The sequence below is a fragment of the Mustela erminea genome, chromosome 14 (genome assembly GCF_009829155.1).
Source record: "Mustela erminea isolate mMusErm1 chromosome 14, mMusErm1.Pri, whole genome shotgun sequence".
In the NCBI taxonomy this organism is placed as follows: domain Eukaryota; kingdom Metazoa; phylum Chordata; class Mammalia; order Carnivora; family Mustelidae; genus Mustela; species Mustela erminea.
Genome location: NC_045627.1, coordinates 59841123 through 59855411, shown reverse-complemented (window position 1 = coordinate 59855411; position 14289 = coordinate 59841123). Strand labels below are relative to the sequence as shown.

Below are 14289 nucleotides of genomic sequence, written 5' to 3'. Positions count from 1 at the left end.
CTCCTGAGAGTAATACTATATTAAGAAAGAGTCATACACTGTCCAGGGCCTGGAGTTTCAGGAAGTCTTTCTGGTGTATGCTGTGCAGTCTGCTGTCATGTTTTGGATGCACTTTCACAAAGGTCAGTCTTCTAAAGAATTCCTCCTTGCTTGCTGTGGGGAGCGTTTGGATTTTTAACTAGGTGAGCTTTGATTTGTTTGTTACGATAAGCCTTGCAGGGGTGCCTGGGTGGCTCAGTGGGTTAAACCCTCTGCCTTCGGCTCAGGTCATGATCTCAGAGTCCTGGGATCGAGCCCCATATCGGGCTCTTTGCTCAGCGGGCAGCATGCTTCCCCCGCTCTCTCTGCCTGCTTCTCTGCCTACTTGTGATCTCTGTCAAAAAAATAATAATAATAAGCCTTGCATCTGTCACATTCTCTCCTTCCAACTATGCAGATTGTTTTCTTTAGCCTCTGATCAATTTCCAGTTGTTCCAAATGATTTGATGTTGGTACCTCGTGTTTGAGGGAAATGAGGCAAGCTTAGGCTCCCCTTACTGCTACACCACATTAACACCTCTCTGAAGGCCCAGTTTTTATATCTCTGATGTTAAATTTATTTTAACATTTTTTTCTGTTTTCTTTTTTTTTTAAGATTTTATTTATTTATTTGACAGAGAGAGAGAGATCACAAGTAGGCAGAGAGGCAGGCAGAGAGAAAAGGAAGCAGGCTCCCTGCCGAGCAGAGATCCTGATGCGGGCCTCGATCCCAGGACCCTGGGACCATGACCTGAGCCGAAGGCAGAGGCTTTAATCCACTGAGCCACCCAGGTGCTTTTTTTCTGTTTTCTTGATGTTAGTTTCTTCAGGGTTAGTGTTCTGATTTTGAAGTCTACTGTTTGTTATGCCTTGTTGGAGTTCCTCAAATATCTTTTCCATTTTTTAATTTAAATTCAGTTAATTAACATGTAATGTATTATTGGTTTCAGAGGTAGAGGTCAGTGATTCATCAGTCTTACGTAACACACAGTGCTCATTCTATCTATCACCAGTTATCCTATTCCCCCACTTCCCTACCCTTCAGCAATCCTCAGTTTGTTTCCTGTGATTAAGAGTCTCTTATGGTTTGTCTTCCTCTTTGATTTCATCTTGTTTTTTTTTTTCTTTCCTCCCCTCTGATCCTCTGTTTATTTCTTAAATCCCACGTATGAGTGAGATCATATGATAATTGTCTCTGTTTAACTTATTTCGCTTAGCATAATACCCTCTAGTTCCACCCATGTCACTGCAAGTGGCAAGATTTCAATTTTTTGATGACTGAGTAGTATTCTATTGTGTATATATATATATAATCCATATCTTCTTTATCCATTCATCTATCGATGGACATCTGGGCTTTTCCCATAGTTTGGCTATTTTGGACATTGCTCCCATAAACACTGGGGTGCATGTGCCCTTTCAGATCACTACATTTGTTTCTTTGGGGTAAATACCTGGTAGTATTGTTACTGGGTCATAGGGTAGCTCTATTTTCAACTTTCTGAGGAACCTTTATACTGTTTTCCAAAGTGGCTGCCCCAGCCGCATTCCTACCAACAGTATAAGAGGATTCCCCCTCAAATATCTTTGAGTCTTGATGTTTTGTTTGTATCTGAGTTCATAGACACTTTCAAATATTCATAGTATTGAATGCTAGAGTATATTTCTTCACCAAATTGAGAACAAGCAATGTAGACTCCGATTCTAGGACCCTCATTAGAAAAGGATGTGTCGGGGGGAGGATAGGTGACATGCAGCCAAGGGACTTCCCACTGAGTGATTTCTTCCCTTGATTTGATAGATTCCGTCCCCTATCTACTGTTTGTTGATCCTGCATCCCCCTTGGCAGTTAAGTGTGTCAGAACTCCTGACACATGGGAAAGGCTTTGTCAAGAGAGTTGAGATATCTCTCCTCTTCTCTGGGAGATACCGGCTCCCTATATCCTTCATTTTTACCCTGCTTCCTCCTTTCTGTCTCTTAATTCTGGCCTTTTCCTGGATTTTCTGGAAAAGGACACTGGGAGAGTGCTTCTTTCTTCTGCTCACAGAATGGTAAATTTTGACATGAGATAATTCTTTAATCAAATGTCAAGATCATGAATTCCATCTCTTTGAAAATCAGATAGCTTTCAATTTTACTGTTAAAATATGACAGTCCCAACTAAAAAAATAACACTTCTCCAGACCATTGCCACTGAAAACCTAGATATTTATCAATACTAACGTGACTGATTTTCTTTTCATCTTTACCAGTGGGTCAACGTCCACTGAGGATAAAACACGTATTTATCCAAAAGTTCAAAACAGTGCATGTTTGATGATTAGCTTGCACTTAGTATTTATAAAGTCATTGGGTACCAAGCTTTCAACTTCATTTATACAAAACGCAGCAATGGATCTCTTCATACTTCTGGTGATATGTCTTTCTTGTTTGATTCCTTTCTTTCTGTGGAATTGTAACCGTGCCAGAGGGAAGCTGCCGCCTGGCCCGACTCCTCTCCCAATCATTGGAAATATTCTACAGATAAATACTAAGAATGTCAGCAAATCCCTAAGGAAGGCAAGTATGATTACTTTTCTTCCAGTTGTTTGCACTTACAACCCTATAACTAAATAAAATGTCCCAGACACCATGTTTTAAGGAAATGGTTTGAACGGGACGTATCAGTTGGATACCCAGATATGATTGTAAGTGGTATATAGCTGGAAAGCTTCCAGAAGGGATTGAGAGCCATGAGATTATTGCTGAAATTGCCAAAGAAGGAATTCCCTGTCCATTTTGTGACCAGGTCTCCTTTTTAGTAATTATTCTTAGGTAAACTCTAATGGCAGTGAAATTGCTTTCAGTTAAAAAAAAAGTTCTAGGGGGCGCCTGGGTGGCTCAGTGGGTTAAAGCCTCTGCCTTCGGCTCAGGTCATGATCTCAGGGTCCTGGGATCGAGCCCCACATCGGGCTCTCTGCTCAGCAGGGAGCCTGCTTTCCTTCCTCTCTTTGCCTGCCTCTCTGCCTACTTGTGATCTCTGTCTCTGTCAAATAAATAAATAAAATTAAAAAAAAAAAAAAGTGTCACAACACTAGAAGTTTCCTAAGAGCACACATTGATTTAAGTCTAGGAAATAATTCAAGTTTCCAAAATTTTCAGCTTCTATTTTATTTGCTCAATGAGTGAGTGAGTAACTACTTTATTCTTGGCTATTTATATAGCAACAGCTCTCTAAATCTTGAAGGAATTGTCTGAAATCTGTCTTCCCTAAGATAGCTAGTGATGAGAACACACCCTCTAGAAGCTTCTTTCTGTGTTTTGGGCTGTGGGCTCAAAGGCATTATGTTAGCACCCCAGCTCGTCCACTTGTAAATTCACAGCATTGGGCAAATTTTTAAAATCTCCCTGAGCCTTAGTTTCCATTTCTTTAAAATGTGAATATAATTGTATTTTTCACATGGTCCTTGAGTATATCATATACTGAACAATTTACTGAATGTCTACTTTGTATTAGGCACTCCATTAGATGCTGGGGATTTTCAATGGTGAATGAAAAATAGAAGACTCTAGCATTATGGAATTTATAGTCTAGATGGAAGACATGTATTTGTTAAGTAATCATGCAAGTGAGTGTGTGATTACAAACCACGTAAGAGGGACCCCGTAGCAAGAGGCCATGCGTTTTGGAGGAGCAGGGATGGGGGGAACAGTCAGCAAAGGGTTCTCTGAGGAAGTGAAGCTGGAGCTGAGATCTAAAGAATGACCAGGCACTCATCAGAAAAAATACAGATGTAAGTATGTTCTAGGCTGTTTGAATCTGGAAGAGAATTACTTGTTGGTGTCTCTGAAGTAGGACCAGTTTGCTTATAGACCAGAGAGTAAATAAAAACATGGTGTGGGATGAGATTGGAGAAGTAAGTAGGGGCCAGAGCATGTGGGTCTTTCAAGGCTTTTAAAAATATTAGTTTTGGGGCACCTGGGTGGCTCGGTGTGTTGAGTCTCTGCCTTTGGCTCGGGTCATGATCTTGGAGTCCTGGGATCAGGCCCCACGTCGGGCTCTCTGCTCGGCGGGGAGCCTGCTTCCCCCTCTCTCTCTGCCTGCCTTTCTGCCTACTGTGATCTCTCTCCCTCTGTCAAATAAATAAATAAAACATTAAAAAAAAAGAATATTAGTTTTTAGAGCTTCCTGGGAGCTCAGTTGTTTAAGCATCTAACTCTCAATCTCAGCTCAGGTCTTGATCTCAGGTTGTGAGTTCAAGCCCTGTCTTGGGCACCATGCTGGGTTTGGAGGCTACTTTAAAAAAATAATTTTAAAAAATATATCTTTAGCCCAAAAGCCATGCGATGCCATTAATGTGCTTAAAAAGGACTCTCATGTTAGCATTTGCCCTGTGAAAAGATCACTCTGGTTGTTTTACGGAAAATGACTTGTAAGGCAGCAGGAGGACTCACACTTTGGGTAAGTTGAAAGAGTGTAGGTCCTACATCATTTAGGGTACCAAATAAGTTGCCATGACAGAAAGATCTCAATAACACAGTGGCTTAAAGAAGACAGGAGCTTATTTCTATCTTACAGAATGTATAGAGGCTGCCTGTCCTCCTTGAGGTCATCCAGAGAACCATGTTTTCTTAGTCTTGTAGTTTAGCATCCTGGCACCTAGGCTATTGTTCATATGTGCACGGACACAGTGAGGTTATCTCCATGCTGTCGTTTCCATCCATGGGTAGGGGGAAGGGATGGAGGGCAAGCATTTACCATTTACCAGTACTGTAGGATTTGCAAACATCATTTCTGTTAATAGCAGTTCATGCAAACTTCGTCACATGGCCACACAGGGAAGTGGGGAAATGTCAGTGATTACATCATCAGGTTCTTTTTTTTTTTTTTTTTTTAAATCTGTTTGATAGAGATCACAAGTAGGCAGAGAGAGAGGGGGAAGCAGGCTCCCCACTGAGCAGAGAGCCCGATGTGGGGCTCGATCCCAGGACCCCTGGATTGTGACCTGGGCCGAAGGCAGAGGCTTTAACCCAGTGAGCCACCCAGGCGCCCCTACATCATCAGGTTCTTATGTACTATTAAAATCTAGAACTCTTGTGTGCTAAAAACATGTGGGAGGTGGATAATGAGGGATGATTATGAGTCTGCACAGGGGGCAAGAGCAGGAACTCCCCTTAAACAGTACAAGAACCCACCATTGTAACTATAGGAAGGAAGAGAAATTTGGTGAAATTACAGGTGTGCCAGGCAAAAGTTAATAAAATAATATGAATAAAATCCATAATATAGCCCCTGTCACATAGGAGGAGCTGAATAAAGATGAACTGTGGATGAGGATCATAATAGTCGCAATGTTACTAATAATAGGATGATACTTACCACTAATGTGATTTATTAAATTACTAGTTCTACAAGTTGAAAGCTTTTATAATGGTTGAGTGCATATTAAAATATCTCTTCGGTAAGATTAAAACTATTTCTCTCACTTGTCCACATTCCTAGTTTTGAAATTCTACTACTCTTGCACCTGTTCCTTTCCCAGCTAGCAGAGAGTTACGGCCCTGTGTTCACTGTCTATTTCGGCATGAAGCCCACGGTGGTGTTATATGGACATGAAGCGGTGAAGGAAGCCCTGATTGATCGGAGTGAGGAGTTTTCTGGCAGAGGCGGTTTCCCAGTGGTGGACTTCATCAGCCGGGGATTAGGTATGCATCAGTTTGGGGAATGTTTGTGGGTTTGTAAGTTGTAAAGACTCCAAAAAGGCCAAGGGATTGAGAAATTATAAGTATTTAGAGAAATTTATAAAAACCGCCAAATTCCAACATTTTTCTATAGAGGATCATTAATCCATATTGTAGATAATGAAGGGGACACACAATGTCTCCATGAAATACTAGAGGCAATGGAAGCAAATCATCTCACTGTCAACGTTCCATGAATTTGTGTCCACTTTAAATTATGCCCAGTTAACTTAAGTGGGTAAGAGAAGAATCAATGAAACAAGATGGGATCGGGAGGAAGACAAACCATAAGTGACTCTTAATCTCACAAAACAAACTGAGGGTTGCTGGGGGGAGGGGGGTTGGGAGAAGGGGGGTGGGGTTATGGACATTGGGGAGGGTATGTGCTTTGGTGAGTGCTGTGAAGTGTGTAAACCTGGCGATTCACAGACCTGTACCCCTGGGGATAAAAATATATGTTTATAAAAAATAAAAAATTAAAAAAATATTATGCCCAGTTAAGATAATGTTCATTCAGTTAAGATAGTAAGAGACTGGGAGAAATAAGGAGGGGGGAAAATGACTCCGTTATCCTAGTCAGCAAACATTTTGCTTTCTGGCCTGAGTCATGGTTGCCAAGAGACTATTTTAAGAAAGTTCCATAGTGTGCATGGAGCCAACATAGGTTTGAAATATTTCTAGCCTTGCCTTCAATCTTTTATTCTTCTTTAAAAAAAAAAAAAGCATAAGAAATATTTGAATACAATGAGATACAAAGCATAAAGCACAAATGTGCTCTGAGATGATTACAGGAAAACACACGGTGAGTATATATGGATTGCAAGTGATCTTAGAAAAAGCTTTTTAAACTAAAGTAGTTGAACTGTCTTCCATTTGTTCTGGGGTTGGCCCTAGGGTCTCCAGTCCTCTGGTGGGTCACTGGGTTTCTGCAAAAAGAGATAAAACCTGAATGGGTCACTTCCTCCTCTACCTTGTTCTTTAAAATCTATATGGAGAAGTTTCCTATGAAAATTACTTTTTCTCCTGATCTTGTCATGGCTCCAGGAGTCTGATTGAACTTCCCTGGTGTTAAGACCATGTTTCATGGAAAAGGGTTAACAAACAGAGGGCAAATGTGACAATGAGGAGGAAGAGCTTATCATGAACTTCTTTGCAGTGCACGAGTGCTCTCTCCTTCTCTTGAGAAGCAACTCATTTTGTTGCCTCTCCCACAATTCATGTACAATGTGCAAAAACCAGCCCTGAAATGTCACCTACGGCATGAACTCGCCATGCTCTATTACCTGTGTGAGCACAGAGCAAGCATTTTGCCTCATTGACCATCAGTAAAATGGGGACAAAACCCTTGGGTCACAGAATTATTCCAAGGTTTGAAGGAGCTAACAGATGTGGAAGAGTTGAGTAATACATCAAACCAGAGTCCTGACAGACACTAGGTTAACAGGAGGGGGGCACAGCAGGGCTCATTGGAAAGTTCTGTTGCCCACACCACCCTATTCACATCCCTGCCTAAGTGTGATTATCCTTTTCTGAGATACTGACTCTCAGCTGGAATTCATGGTGATGGAGGTCATTTTTCTCTCTCTCTCTCTCTCTTTTTCTGATAGGAGTTGTTTTCAGCAGTGGAGAAACATGGAAGCAAACCCGACGTTTTTCCCTCACGGTTTTGCGGAATATGGGCATGGGAAAGAGGACTATCGAAGAGAGAATTCAAGAGGAAGCCTTGTGTCTGGTGGAAGCGTTAAAAAAAACCAACGGTGTGTATTTCTTTATGTAACGAGCAGTACTCGTTTGGGGAGACTCTGTGCTATTTCAGATAGGCGACAGAGAGATCTGATGCCTGCAGCGCAACAAAAGTTGCTTTTTTTGCTCACGTAACAGTAGTAAGAGGGGAAGTGGTTGGCGTAACAGCTGTTGCAGGCACTAGGGTGATAGGAACCCTGATATCTTTCTTCAACACCTGGCTTCCTGGGTCACTCAGATTTCTTTCCGTTTGTGTGGTAGCAGAAGGAGCAAAGAACAATCAAAAGAGCAAATTGGGTTTTCAGTAGGCCAGTATGGCAATGGCTCACCAAACTTCTTTCACATTCCATGGGCTCTACCACGGGACTGCACCCACTCTAAGAGGCACTGGGAAATGTGGGTGTCTGTGTGCATAGGAAAATGGGGAGAACGTGGGTTTTGGTAATGAACTAGTAGTTTTGGCCATAATATCTTGAAACATGAAGTAATTTCCAATGTATGTCACATAATTATGCTGTCACTTTTGTATACGTGTGTTATCTCATGCAGGACTGGCAGGGGAGGTGGAAGAGAAAGGGGGTGGGCAGGACACTTGTCAGGAAAGGAGGAAGATCAGGATCATAAGATATATGTGGTTCCCTGAACCTCAGTATTTCAATATTTTCCAAATAAATAATACTGTTTTCTGTATGGAGAACTGCCATCATGTTTCATATATATGCATTTATACATACATACGTATTTTTTAGAGAGAGAGAGTGGTGGGGAGAGGCAGAGAGAGAGAGAGTCTTAAGCAGGCTCCACCCTCAGCATGGAGCCTGATGCGGGGCTTGATCCGACGACCCTGAGATCATGACCGGAGCTGAAATCAGGAGTCAGATGCTAAACTGACTGAGCCACCCAGATGCCCCTGCCATTGTGGGTTTTTTTTTTTTTTAAGATTTCATTTATTTACTTGACAGAGATCAAAAGTAGGCAGAAAGGCAGGCAGAGAGAGGGGGGTGGTGGAGCCTGATGTGGGGCTCGAACCCAGGACCCTGAGACCATGACCTGAGCAGAAGGCAGAGGCCTTAACCCACCGAGCCACCCAGGTGCCCCAATGTTTTTTTAACTCAAGTTATGTATTGTCCAGATAGTTTGTCCCTCTGCTTTTTTTTTTTTTGCTGCTATTAATATAAAAATTGCAATTATTACAAATACTTGCATGATTTTTGTTTCTTCCTTGGAATAAGTTGTGACAGTCTAGTGACAGTGAATATCATTTAGACTTTTGATGTGTATTACGGAGGAGTGGTTGGGAGACCTGGCAGAAGAAGGGATATAAACATATGTATTTTTGTAAACTTTCAATTTAATATACTAAATATTTCACGTTTAATTTATGCTTATCAAGAACATTACAATAGATTGCTACAGTATTCCACTATTTGGATGCTCGTGACCTGTGGCCTCCCCGATTCTGCCTGATCCTGCCAAGCTATGGGGCCCTCGACTCTTGGGTAACCCATCTCACCACTGGGTAACTCTGACTATTGGAAGGTTCTTTCGTATGTTGAGCAGAACATCTTTCCTTAAAAATTCCACTTTTGATCCCTGCTACGTTTGTTTGTTGTTTTTTTTTTTTCCCCTTTTGGAGCTACAGTGTTGTAACAGTCACCTCACCGAGATAAGATGTATTTCCCACCTCAAATCTGGTTTAGATGTTTTATTTTGTTGTTATTCTTATGTTATCTTCTTTTTAAAAATTATTTTGTATTATGTCATGTTAGTCACCGCCATAGTACATCAGTTTTTGATGTAGTGATCCATGATTTATTATTTGTCGAGACTGATTGTACCATACACACCCCATTTGGAGGTAAAAAGTTTATGATTCACAAAATGAGGCTTTCTGTAGAGGGCGGGGCAGCTCCTAAGCAGATGAAGAAACAGCTTGAGTAGGAGGCCTGGGTGGCTCAATTGGGTGGCTAAGCTTCTGTCTTCAGCTCAGGTCACGATCCCAGGGTCCTGGGATGGAGCCCCGTGTCGAGCTCCTTGCTCAGCGAGGACCCTGCTTATCCCTCTCTGCCCCTTATCCTGCTCGTGCTGTCTTTCTCTCACTCTGCTCTATCAAATAAACAAAATCTTAAAACAAACAAACAAACAACTTGACAGAGCAGGGAAAGGCACTGGCTTGATGACTCTGTGGTGGTTAAGGGATGGGGTAGAGAATGAGTTCCTGTGTGCCGATCAGTGCTTATAGAGTTTAAATGTCCTGCTTCCAAAGGAAGGACCCTTGAGGTTTTTTATCAGCTTGTCCAGTTGTGACTAGAAGAAGAAGAGGTGAGGTTCCAAAGTTGTCAGCAGCCAAACGTCCAAGCATGGAGTCATGTTTCATATTATATATAGGGAGCCTGGTTCCAATACGATAATGTATTTTTTCAAAGATCCAAATGGGACTCCAGTTTCTCTCATGATTGTTCTCTTCTACAAGAAGAGTACACACCGCTTTTGTCAACTATGTTTTATAAAATAACAGTTTCAAGTCTTTCCAGTCTCTTGATCTTCTGAGGCTGCTTAGCTTCCTGCAGGCATCGTGAAGAAATCGTCACACTGAGAGCTGAACTTTATACCTTTAAAGGTATTTTTTTAATTTTTATTTTTTTAAATTTCTTTTCAGTGTTCCAGAATTCATTGTTTATGGACCACACCCAGTGCTCCCTGCAATCCGTGCCCTCCACCTTTCAAGATATTTTTAAGTGACCTCCTTTCTTGTGAATTATGTTGTGGCTCTTATTTGAAGAAGAATGTAAACACTTAGATAACACTTAGAGAAATTAAAAAATGAACTGGATTAGACAGCTTTGTTTGGGGAACAATACATCTTTGGCACACTGGGTTTACAGTGAAGATGAAATATCCAGGGAATCCCTATATTTAAAAGAACCCCAGCAGTCAACCTTTCTCAGTCATTTAAAAAAATTTTTTTAAATTTTTATTTATTTTTAAAATTTCTTTCTAGTGTTCCAGACTGTCAACTTCAGATTTATATGAAAATTGTGCTCTAACTTTTAACTTCTATCGTTTTAGCATCTCCCTGTGATCCTACTTTTCTTCTGGGCTGTGCTCCCTGCAATGTCATCTGCTCCATTATTTTCCAGAATCGTTTTGAGTATGGCGATAAAACATTGTTAACCTTGATAGAGTATTTTCACGAAAACCTCCTAATTTCAAGCACCCCCTGGATACAGGTAAATGGGAAAATAAGTTTTTTAAATGGGAAATAAGTTTTTAGCTAACCTATTGCTCATGCTTACCTCACCCCTTTGTCCGGTTTGCAAATGGATAAAGTCATGTTTATCAAACTATCATTTGAAACCAATTAGTTATCAAATCAATTTAGTGTGGTGAAATGAAATTTACAACATGAAATAGAGTGGGGCGCCTGAGTGGCTTATACTCAAAACATCTGACTGGTGATTTTGGCTCAGGTCATGATCCCAGATGCGTGGGCTCAAGTCCCTTATCAGGGTCGGTGCTCAGCCAGGAGTTTGCTTGAGATTTTCTCTTTCTCTCTCTCCTCCCCAATATGCTCACTCCCTCTATCTCTCTAAAATAAATATTTAAAAATTATTTTAAGAACCGTGAAATATAGTAGAGAAATGTAGGACAGTGCATCAGTTATAGCAAGGTATTTTTCTGAGAAACCATTTTATGTCCATAGATGAAGAGGGTGATGATGTAAAATGTATTTTTCACTATGGTACAGTGTCAGAACACATTAGTAACCTACAATGTATGATCATTAAGAGCTACAAGTATGTGTGGACCATGAGGTCACGATGTGTGCCACCTGGAAAGGACACTAGAGAACAAGGAGTCTGTCATTTTTTGGAACAGGAAACTGTCACCCAGAGATATTAAGCATATTTTTCAAAGACAAGGAATTCCTAGCCAAGACAAAGAATGAGCTAGACCTAGAATCTAGATTTCTGTAGATTTGTATCTCTAGATACAATCTATGGGCCCGAAAATTGCTTCGGTGCCTACCAAGGGCATTAAATCATGAGGTACTCTCTGAAGTTGAGTCTATAAACTCTAGGACTGGCTTTGGGCAGATGAAGAAGGGCAATGTGCACATTCCTGAGGGTATAAAATCCCTAACTAACCTAAGTAATTTGAACATTTCTTTAATCTTTCTAATGTAGTCTCTTCGTTACAAAAAAAGGGTGGGAGCCCTGTAAACTTTTTAGGTAACTCTGTAGAAATACGTGTAGGTAAAATGGAATGAACACTACATTCTAGCCCTATTTGTAGACTGATGTCTTACAATGGTTGACCTTTCTGAACCTCAGTATTCTCCTTCGGGAAAAGATGGTGTGCTCCTGGATTCCTCCATAGGGTTACAGCTAGGAAATCATTTAGGTGGTTTTGAAATTGCTTTGTGGCTGGTGCATACTGTAACTTCAGACATCTTGACAGTTCCCTCTCCTTCAAATCCAAGTGTATTCTGTTGTAGGAAGCATGTCTTACCTTTATCTACTCAGCATACAACTAAGTGTCTGGTACATCACATGGGCCCGTACAACTTTGCTGAGTGAATTAATGAATGATTCTTTCCTCTTTCAGCTCTACAATGCTTTCCCTCTTTTAATACATTACCTTCCAGGAAGTCATCATGTGTTATTTAAAAACATTGCTAAACAATTTGAGTTTATTAAGGAAAAAATAAAAGAACACCAAGAATCCCTGGACTTCAGTAACCCTCGGGACTTTATTGACTACTTCCTGATCAAAATAGAAAAGGTATAATCTGACCCTTTATCTTTGTGGGTGGTGTGATTCCCACTGAAACTGGGATATTAAAACAAATGACCCTTCCTAAAGATGTATTAATTGCCTGTCTAACCTCTTGTGCAAACCACATTGGGTATCTTGAGATATTTCTCAATCCCAAGTGAAAATGGCTTTGCAGGTTTTACATTTATAGTATTAAAGCTGGTTCCTTATTTGGGGACATTTTGAAATATACACTCACACACATTCAACGTTAATGATACACAACATATCATCCTTCATCAGAAAAGTCCAGCGATGGGAAGATGTAACAAATGAGGGAACACAGGAATAGACAGGAATATACAAAGGCTTACCTTTGGAAAGGCACTCTAAGAAGTCTTCACAGATGAGGCTTCTTCACAGAAGAAATTCTAGCTTAGATGAACAGAGACAACAATGAGAATGAGAAGTGCTGTGATCACAAGGGTGGAATTTTCAGAGAGTTGATCTTGATTGTAATTGAGGCACTGTCATGGGTGTAATGACTGAAGAGTTGGGAATAGTGATGCATTTTGGGGGGGTGTTTCTGAAGGGTTGAATAAAAATATTAGACATTAGATGCAATAGATGCTAGAATTGACAGTGAGTAGCAGTGAGGACCTGATAAAAATTATGTTTCAAAGAAATGGTAGAGTCACTGATCGACATAGAGGATGAGAAAGTGAGGAATCAGAAAGGTTCATAACTCTGGTTATATTTTAATTGTTGGACAGAACCCTAACAGCTATCTAACTCGGCCTTCAGCCGTAGCACTCACACCAAATAACAATGTCATATTGAGTTACCTCTGAGGCTCTTTTATTTATCAAGTAATTGTTAACACATCATTTCTAGGAAAGACACAATAAACAGTCCGAATTTACCATGGACAACCTGATCATTACCATATGGGATTTGTTTAGTGCAGGAACAGAGACAACAAGCACCACCCTGAGATATGGACTCCTGATGCTGCTGAAGTACCCGGAGGTCACAGGTATGGTCACAGGTGTTGGGCGGGGTGCAATTCCAGGTAGAAATTGGCAGGTGACACTGACAACTATCCCACTCTTTACCTGCCCAGACAATGCACAGAAAAAATTTTCCTTTATTTGTACATCTTCCTGTCACTGGATAAATTAAATTCTAAGTAGTTTATAGCACAAAAAGATAATGAAACATTTAAACAGCAGCAGAGATTTGAGGGGCAGAGCTCACTGCTTGCCCTGCTGTGATGGAACGTCCCTGATTTGCATTGGGACAGGTGCAATAAGCAGAGTTGTCATAGGATCTAGAAGAACCGGCCTTCGGCTTTCTCTAGAAGGATGTCACTTGATATGTCTTCCACATCCAGATAAATGCATTTTTGTCAGAAGATATTTCTACTCAAATGCATTTTCAGTGTGAGGATTGACTCAGTGAAAATGACGGTCTGTCTTCATCAAAGAGATTCTGTCCCTAAATAAAAAAGGTTACATACAAATATATTCTTTTCAAATATACCCATTTAGACAAAGAAATTCTTCCTCACAAATACAATTTCTCTGCAAATGCAACCTTCCCAATTTTCTTCCTCTTCTTTTTTGAGTGCTTGTCAAAGGATTATTTCCTTCACTACTGAATCATGTTCTGTGCTTTGGCATACTGAGACACTTTTTTTTTTTAAATTTTTTCTTTTTTAATTTCTTTTCGGTGTACCAGAATTCATTGTTTATGTACCACAACCAGTGCTCCATGCAATACGTGCCCTCCAAAATACCCACCACCTGGCTCCCCCAACCTCCCACCGCCCGCCCCTTCAAAACCCTCAGATTGTTTTTCAGAGTCCATAGTCTCTCATGGTTCATCTCCCCTTCCAATTTCGCTCAACTCCCTTCTCCTCTCCATCTCCCCATGTCTTCCATGTTATTCCTTATGCTCCACAAATAAGCAAAAACATATAATAATTGACTCTCTCTGCTTGACTTATTTCACTCGGCATAATCTCTCCCAGTCCCATCCATGTTGAT

General features: G+C 40.7%; 1 protein-coding gene across 3 annotated transcripts in view; it reads left to right on the top strand.

The window, feature by feature from the left end:
• The first annotated feature begins 2365 nt into the window (after positions 1–2365).
• The window catches only part of LOC116573274 (cytochrome P450 2C21), a 28648-nt gene continuing 16724 nt past the window's right edge, over positions 2366–14289 (top strand). For 2 of the 3 annotated variants that reach the window (XM_032313316.1, XM_032313318.1), the window contains exons 1-6: positions 2366–2578; positions 5542–5704; positions 7348–7497; positions 10553–10713; positions 12092–12268; positions 13136–13277. In XM_032313316.1, the coding sequence (XP_032169207.1) occupies positions 2411–2578; positions 5542–5704; positions 7348–7497; positions 10553–10713; positions 12092–12268; positions 13136–13277 (961 nt within the window). In that variant the 5' untranslated portion in view covers positions 2366–2410. The remainder of the gene's footprint in view (positions 2579–5541; positions 5705–7347; positions 7498–10552; positions 10714–12091; positions 12269–13135; positions 13278–14289) is intronic. The other variant, XM_032313317.1, reaches the window with a different exon arrangement.